This window comes from Antechinus flavipes, chromosome 1 (genome assembly GCF_016432865.1).
Source record: "Antechinus flavipes isolate AdamAnt ecotype Samford, QLD, Australia chromosome 1, AdamAnt_v2, whole genome shotgun sequence".
NCBI classification, from domain to species: Eukaryota; Metazoa; Chordata; class Mammalia; order Dasyuromorphia; family Dasyuridae; genus Antechinus; species Antechinus flavipes.
Window position 1 is genome coordinate 628262481 of NC_067398.1, and position 20664 is coordinate 628283144.

The window sequence follows — 20664 nt, forward strand, 5'->3', positions numbered from 1 at the left end:
AAGATCATTTCCAATGCACAATAGTGTTTTATCAGACATACCTTAAAACTCTTAATTGCTGACATGAAAATGAAATAAAGTTAAGATTCTGCTTTTCCCCTTCTCATGTCTTTTTGAAAATTCTCCCAGATGTTCCTATCTACTCCCATTAATCAACTCTGAAGATGACTTCTAAATATATACCTCTAATGTGACCCTCTCCTCATGACTTTATGTCCTTTACATTCAAGTGCCTGCATATAGTAGGTGCCTAAATGTTTATTGACATACTGACTCTAAATTTCTGCATCTGACACTTCATATTCAATACTTTTCCCAAAAAACTTCTGCCAGCTCTACATCCTCCATGCCTATTGATAATCCAGGTCTTCCCAAGCCTTCAGATCTGAAATAGAAAAGATCTTACCTTTTCTCTTTCCCTCACTCCCCACCTTCAAACAGTTGTCAAGTCATGTGGCTGCTATTTCCACAAGGTCTGTCACATCCATTCCCTTGGCAAGCATGCTAATTCAGGTCTTCACTTCCTCTTGTTTAGGAAATAATAAAAGACTCCTAACTTTCTGCCACTTGTCTCACTCCATCTTTCCTTCTCTTCCTATCCTGCTTCCTGCATAATTTTCCTGATTCACACATCTCTACTGAATCTTCAACAGTTCTCCATTGACTATTGAATAAAGTAATAGCTTAAAATTCTGATACTCAAGACCTTTCACAACCTATCTACTCTTAGCCCATACTTCCCTCACTTTTGTTCTCTATATCTCAGCCAAACTGATTGTTCACTGTTCCTCATTCTTGGCATGCACTATCTCACCTGTGTGAAATCTGTTCACAAAATTCATCTCTCCTAGAATAGGTTTCCCATTGCCACTATGTCTACCTGCTGGAGTCCCTCTCTTCATCTCATCTATGAATCTTCAAATAGAAAGTGATCACTGCCATCTAAAATTTGTCATTTTGGTTAATTTAATTATTAAAAAAAGAAAACCAAATTACCAGAATCAAAACTGAAAAGTGTGAACTTAAAGCAAAATTAAGAGCTATTTTGCAAAAACTATTTATAATTTACAACTGTGTTATGATGCCATTTGATATATTTGACAATTTAATTAAATTTGATATTTATAAAAATATAAATTACCCATGTTAACAGACAATGAAATAAGACATTTTAAATAACCTTATTTTAGAAAAAGAAATTGATCAAACTTTCAATGAACTTTCTAAGGAAAAAAATATTCAGACTCAGATGGATGTACAAGTTAATTCAATCAACATTTAAAGAACAATGAATTTCAATACTACATAAACTATTTAGAAAAACAGGCAAAAAAACTAACAAATTCCTCTTATGATATAGGTAAGGATCAAAACAAAGAAAGAAAATTATAGACCAATTTCTCTAATGAATTGTGATGCAAAAATCTTAAATAAAATATTGGCAAAAAGATTACAAAAATTTATCACAAGGATAATATACCACATGGGATTTATACCAGCAATGTAGAACTGATTCAACATAAGCATTTCAATACCAGTATAAGTGATCATAACAAAACTAATAGAAATAGTTTAATTATTTCGATAGATGAGAAAAAGCATTTGACAAAATACAGTACCCATTCCTAATAAAAACTCTAGAGAGCATAAGAATAAATGGAGTTCTTTGTAAAATGATATGTAGAATTTATCTAAAACCATAAGTAAGTATATGTAATGGGGATAAACTAGAAGCATTACCAATAAGATCAGGGGTGAAACAAAGTTGCCCACCACCATTAATATTCAACTTTAGCAAAGTTGCAGTATATAAAATAAACCTACATAAATTGGCATTTCCATATGTTATTATACAAAGCCCAGCATCAAGAGATAGAAAGAAAAATCCCATTTAAAATAACTATCGGGTCAGTTAGAAGGTACAGTGGATAGAGCACCAGCTCTGAAGTCAGGAGACCTGTGTGACCCTGGCAAGTCACTTACCCCCAATTGCCTCAGCAAAAGAAAAAAAGAAAAAATTAAAAAAGAATAGCTATAGACAATATAAAATATTTGGAAGTCTACTTGAAAAGACAAACCCAGAAAGTATATTAACACAATTAAAAAACACTTTAACAAATAAAGTCAGATCTAAACAATTGGAAAAATGTTAATAGCACATGGGTAGGCCAAGCTAAAAAAATGACAATTCTCCCTAAATTAATCTAATTATTTAGTGCCATACCAATCATACTGCTAAAAATTACTTTATAGAGCTAGACAAATATAATAACAAAAAGCCAAAAAAAACCATATCAAAACCATTGGTACTGGCTAAGAAATACATTGGTGGATCAATGGAACAGGTTAGGTACACAAAACACAATAGTGAATGACTATAGTAATCTAATATTTGACAAACCCAAAGATGGGAAGGAAGGAAGGAAGGAGGGAAGGAGGGAAGGAAACAAGGAAGGAGGGAAGGAGAGAAGGAGGGAAGGAGGAAAAGAGGGAAGGGGGAAGGAGGAAAGGAGGGAGGGGAGAAGGGAAGGGGGAAGGAAGGAAGGAAGAAGGGAAGGAAGAAAAGGAGGAAAGAAAGAAGAGGGAAGGGAGAAGGAAAAATCTTGAAAAAATCTGTGAGTATCTAATTTATAAAATGAGTTCCTTTAGTTATGAATTTAATATCTATCAATATAGTTACATAAGCTAAAGCTAAAGGGCGCCTTTTAAAATTGGCATGGACTATACCATAATTTAACTTCAGGTGTTTATCTGTTTCATTCTTTACTCCAGAAAGGAAAAGAAATTCAATTTATTATCTATATTTGCCTTGTATATTCGCAGATTAGCAAATTGTTGTGTTGATATATTTAGGAAATTCAAATACAATCTGAAAAATCAGAAAAGTCTAAAACCAATTTTTATATTTGGCATATATAATTCTCTAATCTTATTTTTTTAAGCAAAACTTTCACCAAAAACCAATTTTTCACTCTAGTTATTTTATTTATTCTACTTAATTTTCTTTTAGTTCCTCATTATATTCCAACCAGTACTCTTAATTTCATTATTTAAAAATAAATCCCATTCATATATTGTATGTACTTTTATTATTTTTTAATACTTTGTTAACAACTCTTTTTTTTATAACAGCTCCTCTATTTTACATCCCCCATCTTGAACTCAAACCTTAAATAGTAGGCCAGGGGACATAATTAGCTCAAAGAAAAGTATTTACTTAAATAGCATAGCATAAGCAGTAGTAACAAAATATTTCCCCAATAAATATGAAACAAACTTTTTCATAGCATCATTGAAAAAGTGAACATACATGTAGGGAATATACATGGGCAAAGCAACTCAAACTTCCACCACTGCAGGACTTCAGGCCTTTCTTCCTCATGGTTCCCTCACACTGCTGCCCCAGAATGCAGTATCTCTTCTAGAAAGATAACACTCCATTGGATTCCAGAGTTTCTCTTTCTCTCCAAGTCAAGCCATTTCTTTAGCCAACCTTCCAAGACTGCTCTCTGATGGGCACAGCATCACCAAGTGAGCTGCTCTACTTCAAGATGCTATTGTTTATGGAGAAGGGAGAGATCAATTCCCTTTATCAGACACAAGGGGAAAGCCTAAGAGCTGGGTTCTTCCTATAACTGGCTCTCTTTCCAAGTTACAGAAATCATCTCTCTCAAGTACTAGATACTGATGACAGTAATCTTTCTACTTAAATACTCCAGCTAGCTAAGACTTTTTAAAGGTCACCAGGAATGTGACTGTATTTTTATCAAGCCAACAGCTGCCTTGTAATTAGATCAAGTTGATAGAAAACTATCTTCATATCTCCTAAAGAAGGATATGTCAAAACTCTTCCAGTTTAACACCCTTAATTATCTGCTAAAGGTCCACTCAGAGTGTGAACCACTCAAGGTCACACATCTTTTACAAAATACAAAGTGATATTCAAAATATTAAATTCTGCAATATCATCAAATGGTCTGGAAGTATCTAACTGATCAGTAGTCCCATGATCAATTCTCTACTATAATATTATTCTATGTTATATCAGACATAATTTTTGGAAGCAAATCCAAGGAGAAATGTTCTAGCATGCTCAAGGAGATATATTATGTACGTACACACACACACACACACACACACACACACACACACACACATATATATAGTAATAATCATTTATACTATAATATTCATTTGTAGTATATATGTATATATTCTATATATTTAGAATCTAACTTTAAGAAGATCATAAATGTATATAAAGAATCAAATAAAGTAAACAAACTCTGAAAGTATTTTACATTCAAGCACTTAGAAATGTGAAAAACAGCTCTGATGTCAAAAAAAAGATAAAATTATGAAAATGAAACAAGGTAACAAGATTTCCCAATTATAAACAACTCCCTTAGGGTAAATTAGGTATTTCTGGAAACCAGATCAACTATTACAAGGAAATAAGGTATTATTTTAGGTCATTAAAGGAGGAATTAATTGTATCTAATGAGTTTATAAAATGCCTAAATCACTCTTGGGTTACAGTGTTCATATTCAGGGAATATGATTCAATAATCATAGTAATTGTGATCATGGCAAATTTCCATTACTATCTATTCTAATCATATAGCTTTCCTTATTTAGAAAATTAGGAAATTTTCTACATGACCCCAGAGGAGAAAATTAGAAACAATGAATGGAATTCATAGAGGCAAATTAGGCTGGAGAGCAAGGAAAAAATCCTTAACAATTAGAGCTGCCCCAAAGTAGAATGGTCTGCCTTGGAAAATTAGTGTGTTTCTCCTCACTGGAAGGTCTTCATGTTGAGATTACATGACTAAACAGGATTTAAGTCAAAAGATTAGAAACAACATATCCAGAACTGAACTGCTTATATTTTCTCTTAAACCAAAATTTCTTAACATTTTTTGTGTCCTAAATCCTTTGGCCACCTATTGAAACCTCTGGATCTCTTCTCAAAATAATATTTTTAAAAGCATGGAACAATCCATGGTTTACAAAAGAAACCAATTATATTGAAATAGTTATCAAAATGTGTAAAAAAATCAAGAATCTTTGGTTTAAGAGGAATGAAAATTAGTTAAATTTTGGATATATTACATTTATAGCACTTATTATGTGGCTTCTTTCCTTACCTTATACTCAAGCTGTTGGATCAATGCCCCAGAAAGGTATTAACTTAATCCCACAAAGTCATAGTGGTAGCATGAGTACTTTGTTACAAGGAAGCTAAATAACTAAAAACAATATTACTTTTCTGCACTTTGAAACTTTTAGGGTTTTTTGTAACATACCAAAATAGAAATTTAAAAATATATGTTCCTGTCCATAAAATGAGGGACTGCTTGATATCCTCTAGAATCACTTGGGTTTGAATCTCAAGTCTGAATCTTACTATGTGTATCTGTGATCCTCAATTTCTTCATATATAAAATAAAGGAATTGGACCAGATGGAATCTGAAGTACCTTCCAAGCTTTAAATCTTTGAACTTATAGTCCTTTATATCAAAAGTCCTTTTCAGATCTAACTTGCAATCATTCTATTTCAATAGCATTAAATAGAAGAACCTGCATTTCTTTACCTATTAAGGTACATAGTGTCTTAGGATTCCCAGGGCTGTTGATTTACAATGGGGAAAAAACCTTAAAGTTCTGATCCAAGCCACTCTTTATACAGATGAGGAAATTAAAATGCAAAGAGTTTGTGTGAATTGTCTAAGGTTACAGGGATCTGAACCTACTTGCTCTAGTTTTAATCAGTTTCTTCATAAAGATGAAATTTTAAAAACCATCTTTGTCTGAAATCATTCTACTACAGACCTTTGGCATGGTGATCACCAGGTGTCCAGTTGTCTGAGATCTTTTGGCAGAACTACTATCTGGTTTCACTTCAGCAGGAAGTACAAGTTGAAATGGCTGAAAACAAACCAAGAGTCATGTAGTGATGCACAAAGTAAATGGGTAATTTACTTGAAGAGTTATCTCCAAAGCTTATTTCTCAGATATAAAATATAGTTATTAAAAATATTTTCTCATTTAGGAAATCTATACATAAAAATTATCCTTGAACCTGTATCTACTTGTACAATTGGTCTTGACTGTAATAATTAGGTATTTTGATTTATCTGGCTGTTTTTTCAGATTGACAGAACCTCTAACTGTGCCCATAACACATGTTAAAAATCTAATAGTTCAGTAATTCAAGGTTCTGTGGTCTCCTCACTGTGAGTATTCTCACCACCAATTTGGATTGTAACCCTTTAGTATTTGATCAGTGTGAGTTTCTGTGCTCCTTGCATATAAGACTGTGATTCTATGTGAAGCTTTGCTAGGTTGGGGAGACTGATCAAAGCTTGAGGTCCACTAGAATATCTTTCCAGAACCCAGGGTTATTTTCAAGCTACGCTGAGATCTTAGAGTATTGTTGGAAAATGTTATTGTGGAAATACAGAACTAAAATGGCAGAATGGAAGTACTACAGCCAAGTTCTCCCTATTTTTCCATCCGGACTTTAAAATAACACCTCAAATCAAATTCTGGAGTAGCAGAGTTGACAAAAAAGTTAGGATGAGCCATCTTTTCAGTCAAAGCAACCAAGGAAGTCAGAAGAGAGCTCTGTGACACTGGAGTAGTAGAAGGCCCAGAGCACACATCACAGCAACACTGTGAGACTTGCAAGCACCAAAGCAGCAGCAGTAGCCAACAGGAGCTTCAGGAGCTCTCATGACAGACATGTTAGGAGGACTGGGTAACAAAGAAAGAAATTTTAAAGCACTGGCCACATGAGGTGCTATTAGATAATTCCTTCATCCATACTGCCTTTACAGTCTCGGTTACTAAATGCAGAAAAATACTTTCTATCACAAGGGAGCAGGGGCCCTAAGGAAGAATAGAACTTCAAGTTGCAAGAAATAAGGGGCCACATATCAGGAGAACAGTAACCATACCTACCTCCACACTACTTTGAAAGCAATGAAAATTTGAAAGCCCCAGAACTAGTTCAAAAAACAGCAGCATGAAAAAGCTTGAAGATTGGGACACCTCCAGGTGAACAACCCAACTTAAACATAAATAAAGGACAAAGTCAGGATAAAATAAGCAAATGAATAAATGAATCAACTGACCACAAAAATTATGGTGATAGGAAATCTCAAGACACAAATTCAGAAGACAAGAATGTCAAAACAGTAATAAAACCTCAAGGAAAAAATGCAAATTGGACACAAATCCAAAAACAATTGTTGGAAGAGTTAAAAAATTATGCTAAAAATAAGAATGATTGAAAAAAATTGGTAAAATGAGAGCAATGCAAGAAAATTATGAAAAGACAATTAAAAGCTTGTTTTTTTGAGGCAATCTAGCTAATTATGGGGTTACAAAAGCTATTTGGATAAAATAATTCCTTAAAAATTAAAATTAAACAAATGGAAGATAATGACTACATTTAAACAATAAAACAAAGTTAAAAGAATGAAAAAATAGAAGAAAATATGAAATATCAACAAGACAACTGACCTAGAAAATAAATTAAAGAGAGATAATTTAAGAATTATTGGATTACTTGAAAGCCATGAAAAAAAATAGTGTAGACATCATCTTCTAAGAAATTATAAAGGAAAACTGCTCTAATATCCTAAAACCAAAAGGTAAAATAGAAATTAAAAGAATTCAGTGGCTACCTCCTAAGAGAGATCCTAAATGAGAACTCCCAATCTAATGCCAGAGCTCCCAAATCAAAGATAACAAAACTTCAAGCAGCTAGACATAAAACACTCAAATATTACAGAGACACAGTCAAGATCACATAAGATTTAGAAGTTACCACATTAAAAGAGAAAATGTCTTAGAATATAATATTACAGAGCCAGGATTACACACAAAGCATAACTTACCGAGCAAACCTAACTATAATCCTTTGGAGTTAAAAAAAAATGGATATTTACTAAAATAGAGGACTTTCTCAAACATTTCTGATAAAAAGATCTGGGACAAACAAAAAAATGTGACTTTCAAATATAAGACCCAGGGGAAGGATAAAAAGAGAAACATCCCAGAGAAATCAAGAGAGCATCAAAAAGGTTAAACTGTTTACATTCATACACTCCTAAGGGCAGCTAAAAAGACTCTGGAGGGCAGGGTAGTGAGTCAATTATGTTGGGATAGTCTAAAAAAAAAGGGATGGGCAAGAAAGAAGAATGAATTGGGAGAAGAGTTAAGGGAGAGGAAGAATGGGAAAAATTATCTCACCTAAAAGCAACAAGAAAGAAAGAGCTTTTACAGTGTTGGAGAAAATACGTATCCATTCCAAAGAGATCAAAGGAAAAGAACCATTTATAGCAGCTCCCTTTATGGCAAAGAATTGGGAATTGAGAGGATGTCCACCAATTGAGGAATTGCTGAATGAGTTGTGATAAAACACTTTTTAAAAAATGATAAAGGAGGGTGATTTCAAGAAAACTTGGGAAGAACTACATAAATTTGATAGAATAAAGCGAGCAGAATGAGATCATTGCATACAATAACAGCAATATTGTAGTAATGATCAACTATGAAATACTTAACTACTCTGATCAAGATAATAATATAAGATAAATCTAAACAACACACATTATGAAAAATGCTATCTGACTCCAGAGAGAAAACTGATGAACTCTGAATGATGAGTATGAATGAAGAGGGAATCATACTTCTTCTAATTTCTTAATTTTTATTGCTTTTTAAAATTTGTTTCACTACATGATTAACATGGTAATACATTTTACAGAGTTTACATGTATAATTGATTTCATATTGTTTGTCTTTTCAATAGATGGAGAAGGGACTAGAAAGAGGAAGAACATTTGAGATGCAAAATTTTTTAAAATGTTTAAAATAAAGAAACATGTTATTGCCTAAAGATAAAAAGATACTTTCGATAAATTAAAAACCAAAAATGGAATTGTGTTATTTAACTTAGAACAAATTATTTTTATTCAAAATGTGTATGTCAACATTTTCATAGTAGAAAAACAATAAATAGATATATTTAAACACTATGAAGTTTCACAATTTCTAGCAGTTACTAATTGTAATTGCCTGTAATTAACTTAATGCATTTTCTAGTTTAACTAAACTTATCTAAGGGCAACATACCTTTAAAACTAAGTATAATTAATTTAACAATTTGATTTTTTGAGCTTGTATTCTTTTTCCTCCCAAAGCTTCTCTGTTTCCAAATTTCCCTATTATTATCAAGGACACTATCCTCCTTCTAGAAATCTAAGCTCACAAGCTAAGTGTTATCCTCAACCCCTCCCTACCAGTCACTCTATATGCTTAATCTCTTATATTTCTATCTCCAAAACATTTCTCATATATGTCCTTTTCCTGGAATCACATAGCCATCAACCTGGTGCAGGCTCCCATCAATACATGCTTACACTATTGTCTTTTGGTTGGTCTCCCAGCCTTATCATCCCTCCCTACACAAATGCATCATCTGCTTAGTCTTTTCCTTTAAAGTGCAGGTCTGACTATGTCACCTTTCCATTTCCCTCAGACTCCAAATGATTTCTTATTAGCTCCAGAATCAAATATAAAATCCTCTCTATTTAGCATTTGAAGCCTTTCACAACTTGGCCCCTCTTCCTATCTTTCTAGACATAACACTGTTTCCTGATTGTGTTTTTTTACTTACTGTCCCATATGCCCAGAATATTCTCCTTCCTTATTTATACCTGCTTGACTTTCTTGGCTACCTTCTTCAAGACAAAGCTCAAATTCCTTCTAAAAAAGATCTATGATCCCTTCCTCTAACTTTTTACTAGTTATCTTGTAAATACAATACCTGCATGTTTTCTCATCCTTTAAAGCTTTTTGAGGACTTTTTTGCCTTTCTTTATATTCTTAGTTCTTAGCAAAGTCCCTGGTACACAGTAAGGGCTTAATAAATGCTTGCTGATTGACTAATAATCACATATAATGTAACTCTATACCTACCTTCCCCTTGACCATTATTCGGACATAAGTTGGCTGCACATTAACATCCATTAGAGAAGTATCCATAAACCTTCAAGATTAAATGCATCAAAAAGTTGTAATTCTCATAAAAACACCAATGTATAGAAATCTTAATCCAAATGTTCATGAGTACTTTAAATTAAGTAAATTCAATTCTATTCAGTTTAAAAACATATTATACAATACAATATTATACAATACTTCAATTTTTATTGTGGTGACCAGTTCTCAAAAATTAAGTCTCAAATCTAAGTTCCAGGAAAATCAGACTGAAAGGAGCTCAGTTTAATAGTAGTTCCAGTTTTAAAACCATTAATATATTTATCTTTTATCTTTCTATCCTCAAATACATGAGATCTATAACAACAAAGGCAACTATGTATCATAGGATAATATTATTTTATATCCCTCCACCCTAAAATGAAATAGCTACAAACCTTTCCTAAGAATCTACTAGTTCTACCACTTTTCAATCAGTCACTTTGTAGATAATTAATAATAGATTCTTCAACATTGTCACTACAGTGGCTTCTCATTCTACACCTGTTCCTCACCAGGAAAATAAGGCTAAAAATGTCCACAGTACCTGTTTCTGTAAGTTTCCGTGAGGCTTAAATGAGATGATGTGTACAAAGCCTTTTGAAAACTTTAAAACATTCTATTAAAACTACTAATTTTTATTGCCCCTTTTTGTTAACAAATGACATATTATAATAATGAAAAGTGCTATCTGTTTCCATCGCAACTGCTCTTTGGGAGAGAGCAGTTTTCTTATATGTTATGAGGGAATATACTTTGTGGAGAATTTGTGTTTGTTAATATGTGTCTACTATATCAAAACAGAATGTTTCAATAACATGATAAATAAATCACATGACCGGAAAAATATTCAGCAAGATGTTCATATGATTTGAAGAGAGTTGACATACACTAAGCCAGAAGTATCATAGATACAGCTTGAAATGGTTCCAAGTATAGTGCAAATCAGACTAAAATATAATTGGGAAATACTTTTTAAAGTACATAACAATACATTAAGAAATACTAATAGGTAGTTTTCATTATGTAGCCCTCAGGGATCTTTGTGTATTTCCATTTGTATTAAGACATTAATGAGCTAAACCACAGCTCATTAAGTCTTCTGACCACAGGATTCACAGTGATGCCCCCCAAAACATCAAAGGCTCTCAGTTCATTAGCTTGCTAAATTGATGCTGCAGGACAAAAAGTTAAAAGTGATTTTAGACTGCATTGAGGTGTTAGTTCTACTCGCTTCTGCTCTGGTCCAAACACACCTGGAGTACAATGATTGGTTTGGGGCATTATAGTTTAGGAAGGACATTTACAGTGTGAAGAGTAACAAAGGAAAGTGACTAGTATGGTGAAAGGACTCAAAATCATGGTGTATGAAGACTAATTGAAGGAACAGGGAATATTTGGTTAGAGAAGAAAAGACTCAATGAAGATAAGAAAGCTGTCTTTTAATATCTGAGGGGACTAGAAATGCAAAATACAGAGAAGATCCATCCCAAACATTCACAGGTTTGTGTCTGACCTGTGGCAGAGCCTTTCAAGCTTGTACTGATCTGATCAATCAGAGTCAAACACATTAACTTGATTCTAACATAGTGATGTTGATTTGGTCCACTTCAAAAACAAAGGACAACAACTGAACCAAAAAATTGAAGGGGTAGAAGAGGAGTTAAATATTCTTAGTCACAGCAATAAGGAGAATTTTCATAAAGCAGGTTATCTTGATAAAATAATTTCTAATGATGTTAACCAAAAATGAAATAGCATATTCTTAGAAGGTAGTTTATTCACTCTCATTAAAGGTCTTTAAACAAAGGTTGGAAAACCACTTCTTGTATGTTATGTGGACTTTTCAAGCATGGACTGGACTGAATGACTGAAATCTCTAAGAGGGAGGGCATTCAGAAATCTTCTTGCTCATATTATGAAACTGGCCAATGCCATTCCCATGCAAAGTATAATGAAGACAAGGGATAATATGTTCATACTAGTCCCTGAGCTTTTAGGTTTCCTTACTTGTGTATACATTTTTGTGGCCCTGTGTAACATCTATTCAATACAAAAAGATATTTAAGGTATCTGGTCAGCCTTTGTGTCTATGAAAAGGCTACTATGTAACTTGTCTGAGACTGTAGTGGCCATCATTACAGAGACCAAAGCAAGAATAGAGATTCCAAAAGGGAGATGGTGGAGCTTCACATATTTAGCATCTATCTGATTCTGAGGGTGCTTGTTGTGACACTGTCCAATTCTCCCAGTGTCTAATACAGAGGCTTTAGTCTCTAATAATAAGTCACTGAGGTTTGCCTATCTTTTTCATTTAGGTACAAGAATAAATAGAATTGCAAACTAAGCAGTACCACCATAGAGAGTAATAAAATACCTTTACCTATATACAGCAAGATCCAGAACAATTTGATTATTTTCTTCATCATCTTTCAAAGAAAAATCAAGCCTAATAAAAAATGAAAAGATAAAAAAGAAAAAATTATTCAGTAAAAAATGGATAGACAAATTCCTTACCACATTATATTAAAAGCAAAGCAGGATGCGTCACAAAATTTTTTTTATGAATGTGAACATTTTGTTATTTGAGCAACAATATTTGTCTTTTATTTCTAAAACTTCATCAGAATCAAGCAAAACATTGAAAATTAAATTAGATTCATCTATAATTTTTCTCAACATAGCAATATTTATGGTAAATTAGATATATTTAACATTGATGCAGAAATAGAGACATCTGGTGGTAAAAAATTTTTGTTAACTTATTAAATTAATTTTTTGCCAAAAAATCTATAAGATTAAGATTTGTATAATATAAAGATATGACTTATTAGTAAGAATTTTCATGTTCTAATTTTTATAACCTAGATATCATTCTATAAGTTTTACACATAAGAGATATAAAAACTTTTGACAACAGAATAACTAATCATGAATATAGAAGATTAATGATGATATACCTCCTGATATATCAGTGATGGACTCAGGAAACACAGTAAGATATATTATTTGGTAGAGATAATATGGGACTTCAGATCTTTTGTTTTATTTTACTGCATAATTAGAAGAAATTTATTTTTCTTTTTTTTAACTTCAAAGTGGGAAGGGTTGAAGACAAAGAGAAAATAGATTTTATTAATTGAAAAAATAAATTAAATTGGTCATATGAAGAGATAGATAAATTTCTCAATGACCCATGGATGATCCTCTCCAAAACATAAATTATGTACCAAAGATAAATTTCTATGCTATAGGACACTCAGAAACCAAAAGAAAGCAAATAAACAAACAACACAAAAATTGACACTCATTGATCCTGATCTCACTCAGTATCCCCCTAATCTTCCATACTACTCAGAGTGAGGTCTTCCTAACAGACCTAAGGATACAAAACAAGCTTACATCAAACCCATCCCAACACCTGGTTTCCCCTCCCTTTTTCTAGTGCCTTGGAGATCCTAGTTCCAGGTTACAGAAATTTACTTAAGCCTTAAGGGCCAGCTTGGCCCTGTTCTTAAAGAACAAAAGCCTGATGGGGGCTAAAAACTGGATGTACCAAAGCTGCAAAGGATTCGAACTTCCAGTGCTGAGGAAAACAGATTCTGAATTATTTATGTCAGACCAGAGAATTGAGGAACAAAGGGGGTTGAACAAATCACCAGGACAGGACATACAATATAGGCAGGGGATATGTAGCACTCCCATCAAGTAGGAGAAAAAGAGTATAGTATCCAGTATAATCACTCAAAAGTCACTTGGGACAGAGGACTAGGCTGAGATGCTTTGAGATCCAGCCTCCATTAAAATCACACTCAGAGGGGATAGAGTCAGAAAGTGAGTGATAAGTGGAAATAACTAAGCTTATACCTTAAGGAAAACATTGATTTAAAAAAAAAAAAAAAAAAGGTCTCCATATACGCCAAAATATTTGAAGCAGCACTTTTTTGTGAAAGCTATAAATATGAAACAAAGTAATTGCCCATCAGTTGGGGAATGAACAAACAAATCATGGTGCATGAATGTAATATAAGGTTGACTGTACTGTAAGAAATAATGTGTGTGAAGAATATACAGAAACATGGAAAGAGCTACATGAACTGATGTAGTGTATGAAGCAGAGCCATGGAAACAATAGACACAGTAAAACACATAATGAAAACGGAAATGATACACCAAAAAATCAAAAGTAAATGTAATAAAATTATAAAGGACAAGTGAAAATCAAATGAAAAGATATGAGAAGACACTTTCAACCCATCCCTTGGGAGAGGTGGGAGGTACACAGGGAAGTACACAGATACTGCATATGTTTCAGGAATTTTTCAGTATATTGATCAGTTGTGTTGATATTTGCTTCCCTCTTCAAAAATATTATTTATCATATCTAGGAGGGGTATACTATGGTGATATAAAAAACATAAAATATAAGAAGTCATTTTTAAATATAAATTTATTTAAATATGTAAATAGAAGGTTTATTAACAAACATTTCCATAGTTTTCCCTTTTTAACTAACATTCCTTAGATTTTATACGGTTTCCAAAATCTTTCCAACATTTTCTCAACCTCCTTCTTCTTTTATTATTAGCCTTTTAATCTTCATACTATCCAATCTTTCTTCTTCCACTAAACTTTCTGTTTTGTGTTTTAGCAATTTATGATTTCATCAGCTCCTGGTGAAGAGCACCCGTCCTCCCAAAAGTATGGAACATGCTCAGAACTTTCTGGACTACTGGGAGAGTAAATTACCTTCCAGCAATACACAACCAGTATGTGTCAGAGGCAAAACACAAGCCTAGGTCTTTCTGACTCTTGATTTACAGATTAAATATTTTTTAATAAAATGTATTATTTTGTCTATAATTCATATAATTTTCCATAGTGTATCCCCAAATGAAATTATGGTACATGAAATCAATTTTACAAATCCACAAAATAGCATACTGTGGTGATTTTCTTCTTTTAAATATAATAGTTCTCTCTGCGAGAGAAGGTTTCTCCAAGAGATTTTCTGGAGGCAATGTCAGTTTCAGTTAAGAGTAAATAATTAAAAAAAAAAAAAAGGGTAAATAATTACCCCAAAATGCAGCCAGGTGATAAAAGTTCAGATCTTTTATTGTCTCTAATATAGCCCAGTTAGCTTAGAGGCCTATCTCTCTGCTTGGTTCCAAGAGCTCTTGCCGCTTTGTCCTTTGCTTCTGCCTCTGCTTTCTTCAGCCTCCAGAGCCAGCACCAAGTTGACTCTGTCTTACCTCTGAGAGAGGGCTTCTCAATCTTCAGCTGAACTCTCCACTCGTAGCTTCTTCCTCTGAAAACTCTTCTGACTGGACCCTTTGAAGCTCTATTTATTCGAGAGAGGGGGATTATGGGTTTTTTCCCATAGTGCTCTCTGGCCCTAAAAGCTTTAAGGGAGGTGTGAATTCACAAAGTTACAAAGTTTACTTTGTGAATCTCCCATACTTGTGAACTCTGAAGAATAAAGGTGTAAATACAAGCATTGTATCAATTAGTTCTACTTAGTACCTTGTTTCAGGTTCTGGCCCAAAACATCTTCTTGTAAAATCAGATTAATAATCTATCAACTCTAATGAGTTAGCAGTTTGTAAAGATTCCAACAGCTTACAATGACCTTTACAAATAAATACGAACAATGTGTACATGTCAATAAACATAAACAGGAATATATATAGTCAATTTATGTTTTTTTAATTATATATAATTTAGAGAATAGATTTGCATAAAAGTCAATTAAATTACATCCTGGTATCCTAAGTACTATTAGAGTTGCTAGGAATATATACAAAACTTCGATAAGACCTGATTTATTGTTTCATTGAGCTTACAGCATAGTATTATATAGTGAGGGGCATGAGACACATAAACACAAAATCAAAATAAACAATAATGCATGCTAAGTACACCAGACAAATGTAAGTGCTGTGTGAAGTTCAGGATAAATAAGTTATTCTTATTAACACTGAGGACTGGGCCTGGTCAGATGAAGGAGATGGCATCTGATTTGGGGTTTGAAGGAAGGATATAAATTCAATTAAGTGAATTGAAGAAAGTTAAAAAAAAAAAAATAAGCCACACATAAGGAATGGTGTGAACAAAGGCTTATAGGTGAGAAAGCTCCAACTGTCTTTGGATACAGAAAGATAGTGACCCAGTTCAGCTGCAACATGGATAGGAAGTAATATAAACTAAGGTTGAAAAGAAAAAGTGGTACTGGATTGTTGATAGAAATGCAATCTGAATTTGATTTTGTAATCATACCCCGCCACAAGAGAAGAAATTCATGGAATTATAACATCCAATTTTAAAAAAAAAAAAATTCATGCTATACCTAGCTTTTTGTACATAGTTGTTTGTTATCTTTCTTATTAGATTCTGAATTTTTTGAAAGCAAAGATTGTTTTGTCTTTCTTATATCCTAGCACTTAGCATAGTGCCTGGCATATAGCAGGAGATTAATTGTTGTTTATTGATTGTCTGATAACAGATATATGATTTTATTCCAGTGATGTCAACAGCAACTTTTCACATCCTCTTCAATTTCTTAGCTTTAACCTCCAGTTAATCCTCCAGCATACTGGTGGATGGTCTCTAAATCTCTTCATCCATTTCATATATACCAGTTTAAACAGATGGGCTGTCCACTGATTATCCATTATGTTGGCTATCCAAATCAAATCACCCCAGTGTCTCCCTACTGCTTCCAAGATCAAATAAAAAATTATCTATTTGGCATAAAGCCCCTGGTAATCTGGCTTCTTCGTACTTTTAAGTCTTCTTATACTTTATTACCCTCTCCATATCTGTGATCACTAGATCTGGCCATTTTGCTGGTCTTTAAATAAGACACACATCCCCCAACACACTGCCTCCATATTCAGAATTTTCTTTCTCCTTCACTCTGCCTTTGGGCTTCTCTGGCCTTGTTCAATTCTCAGATAAAATGCCATCTTTCATTAGAAAAGATACATTTCCTAGTGTTGTTTTTTTTAATTTCTGCCTTGCAAGAAATCTCTAATTTATCCTGTGTATATCTCATTTATATACAGTTATTTGAATGTAGTCATCTATTAAACTGTGAGATCCTTAAGGGCCTTTTTTTGTATCCCCAATATAACATCTGGAATATAGTAAGATAAAATGAAAAGAGAAAGATTTCTCTGATTACCTCTTAAAATAAAAACCTAAAAAGAAGTCCCAGAAATATCATAGCCAAAATCCAGAATTTCAACTTTATATTTCAAGCAGCCAGAAGGAAAGTATTCAACCAAAAAACAATATCCACAATCATAAAAGCCTTGGTCCTTCTGCAATAAATGCAAAAATATGAAATCATGGAACATCATAATACAAAGGGCAAAACACATATGTTTACAACCAAGAATAATTTACACTGCAAAATTGCTTATAATACAACAAAAAGAAAAAGATGAATCTTTAATGGAATAGAGGACTTTTCAGGAACAAGATGAGACCTAAGTCTCTTTTTTTTTGAAAGACAAACACAAGAATTAGAATAAATCTTGTAAGGTTCACTTATATTACCACAAGAAAGCTGGAAGGATATCAAGTATTGACATTTTAATAGAGGAGAAAGAAGGATTCCTTCAGAACATCAATATTTTCTGAGAATACTGAAAGAATTAAGAAAAGAGAATCATGAAGAGTGTTCCAAATCATTATTGATCAGAGAAATGCAAATTAAGACAACTCTGAGATACCACTACACACCTGTCAGATTGGCTAAGATGACAGGAAAAAATAATGATGAATGTTGGAGGGGATGTGGGAAAACTGGGACACTAATGCATTGTTGGTGGAGTTGTGAAAGAATCCAACCATTCTGGAGAGCAATCTGGAATTATGCCCAAAAAGTTATCAACTTGTGCATACCCTTTGATCCAGTAGTGTTTCTACTGGGCTTATATCCCAAAGAAATACTAAAGAAGGGAAAGGGACCTGTATGTACCAAAATGTTTGTGGCAGCCCTGTTTGTAGTGGCTAGAAACTGGAAAATGAATGGATGCCCATCAATTGGAGAATGGCTGGGTAAATTGTGGTATATGAACATTATGGAATATTATTGTTCTGTAAGAAATGACCAGCAGGATGAATACAGAGAGGCTTGGAGAGACCTATATGAACTGATGCTAAGTGAAATGAGCAGAACCAGGAGATCATTATACACTTCGACAACGATATTGTATGAGGATGTATTCTGATGGAAGTGGATTTCTTTGACAAAGAGAACTAACTCAGTTTCAATTAATAAATGATGGACAGAAGCAGCTAGACTCAAAGAAAGAACACTGGGAAATGAATGTGAACTATCTGCATTTTTGTTTTTCTTCCCGGTTATTTTTTACCTTCTGAATCCAATTCTCCCTGTGCAAGAAGAGAACTGTTCAGTTCTGCAAACATATATTGTATCTAGGATATACTGCAACATATCTAACATATATAGGACTGCTTGCCATCTAGGGGAGGGAGTGGAGGGAGGGAGGGGAAAAATCGGAACAAAAACGAGTGCAAGGGATAATGTTGTAAAAAAATTACCCTGGCATGGATTCTGTCAATATAAAGTAATTATTAAATAAAAAAGAAAAAAGAAAAGAGAATCATGGTGGAGAGTAGATGGATCCTATTGTGAGAATTTTAAGAGGAGAAAGAAAAGGAAGAGTAAAAAGAACACAGTAATATTAGAAAGGAGGAAGAATAAGGTGAAACTTACTACTTTTCATAATTAAGGTGCAGGAAAAGAAGACTATACAAACCTGAAGAAAGAGGTGAGGGTGGAAGAAGTTCTAATTTTTACATGAATCAGAAAAAGGACAACAACAAGAATAAGCACACACACCCACACCCACACACACACACACACACAAACTCTTATACACTTGCTAACAGTTAGCTATACAAAGTTAGTTCGGGCAGAAATAGGGAGTAATAGTTAAGAGAGGGGATAACACTAAAGTGGGAACAGTTGTGAGCAAAACCAACTTTCCTGATACTGAAGAAAATCTTTTTAAAAGAAATTTTAAGGGGAAAAAAAGGAACAATGTAAAAATTAGGGGGGTGGCTATCAACTGGTGAATATTTGAACAAATCATTGTATGTGGAATGAAATATGATTACAAAATAATAAATTATAAAATAGATGGCATCCTAGAATCCAAAGAAGTATGAATACACAATTTTAAATAATTTTTTTAGTTAAGAGCTTTAAATGAATCAATGATCAGATAACCTATTATGAATCATGTTACCCATCTCCTCTCAGAAAAATGATGCATCCATGAAATGAATTTGTTTTATTCCAGATAAATGAGAAGTAAACTATATTTTTGTGATTATGTTTTGAGTCTAATTCTTAACCACCCTTCATATAACTTAATACTATAAATCATCAAATATAATAAGTAGTATGTTATAGAATGTTATATATTTAATATAAATTTCTTTGATCCAAAAAAATGGTGAATTTATCTCAGGTTTAAAAATAGATTTATAGGGGAAACATTCATAAGAGGCATCTCAGTATAATTACTAGCCTAGTCACTGCTAATTAAGAGTAAATCAATAATTGTGTTTATTTAATGTATTTAAATCAAATCTAGCAATGTTCTAACTCAATAAGCATGTTCACAATATTTGCCTATAATCCTATAGATAATACAAAGAAGTGAAAGACGTACCCTATCAACAACATTAGTTGGTTCAATAAAAACACACTATTGGGTGTTTAAAAGAGACAGTTTCATTAAAAAAAAAAGTATTATAAATAGGAAATCTGTTAAATACTTGGTTATAATGCATTAGTTGGGATAGTCTTATGTGTGTAATGTTCAAGAAATGTTCATGAACATTAGCTAAATTGAATCTACTGTTTAAGTTTAAATTTCAATCCTGTTTAAAAATATGATGAATCTGTTACTTGGGAATATTTGGTGGGGGGGGGGAAATGACAGTTTTAGAGCTGCTGAACTAGTTAAAATTGACAAATATATTCATTGCAAAGCAAATCTGTTATTAAAAACAAAACCGTGATTACAAATCCTACTAATCTTATTTCTTCAGGTTACTGTTTTTCTCACTTACTTGGGGTCATTAATATTCAACACTCGTCCATCTGCAGTGATCAAAGTCCTAGGGGGCTTTTCTTTCTTCGTTTTGTCACTAAGAATAAACAGAGAAGAGGAGGGTAGGATGGAGATGGAAGGAAACTCTCATTTTATTAAAGTCAATTGTAAAGGTAATAGCACCTCAGCAAAACCAACCCTTCATGAAAAACAAAAGAGAAATTTCTGAATGACACCAATATTTTACTGTCATAACTCAAGTTACTGTAATTATATCATTTGCTTTGAAATTAAAATCAGAGAAAGATTTCTATGTGGTTATATGTACATCGATGTGAAAGAATTTTGTTACTCTTCAGTCATTCCAGGCCTGACTGACTCTGTAACCCCCTACCTAGAGTTTTGGGATATTTTGTCATTTCCTCCTCCTATTCATTTTACAGATGAGGAAACAGAGGCAAGCAGGGTTAAGTGACTTGTCTAAGGTCACACAACTAGTCAATGTCTGAAGCCAGC

At 33.1% G+C, this 20664-nt stretch overlaps 1 protein-coding gene across 2 annotated transcripts in view; it reads right to left on the reverse strand.

Moving 5' to 3' along the window:
* DNAAF11 (dynein axonemal assembly factor 11) overlaps positions 1-20664 on the reverse strand; it is a 95524-nt gene that overhangs the window by 26295 nt on the left and 48565 nt on the right. Inside the window, exons 7-10 of one of the 2 annotated variants that reach the window (XM_051971105.1) lie at positions 20168-20245; positions 12438-12503; positions 9995-10064; positions 5837-5932 (exon numbers count right to left, since the gene is read on the reverse strand). In XM_051971105.1, coding sequence (XP_051827065.1) covers positions 5837-5932; positions 9995-10064; positions 12438-12503; positions 20168-20245 — 310 coding nt within the window. Of the gene's footprint in view, positions 1-5836; positions 5933-9990; positions 10065-12437; positions 12504-20167; positions 20246-20664 lie in introns of both variants that reach the window. The other variant, XM_051971106.1, reaches the window with a different exon arrangement.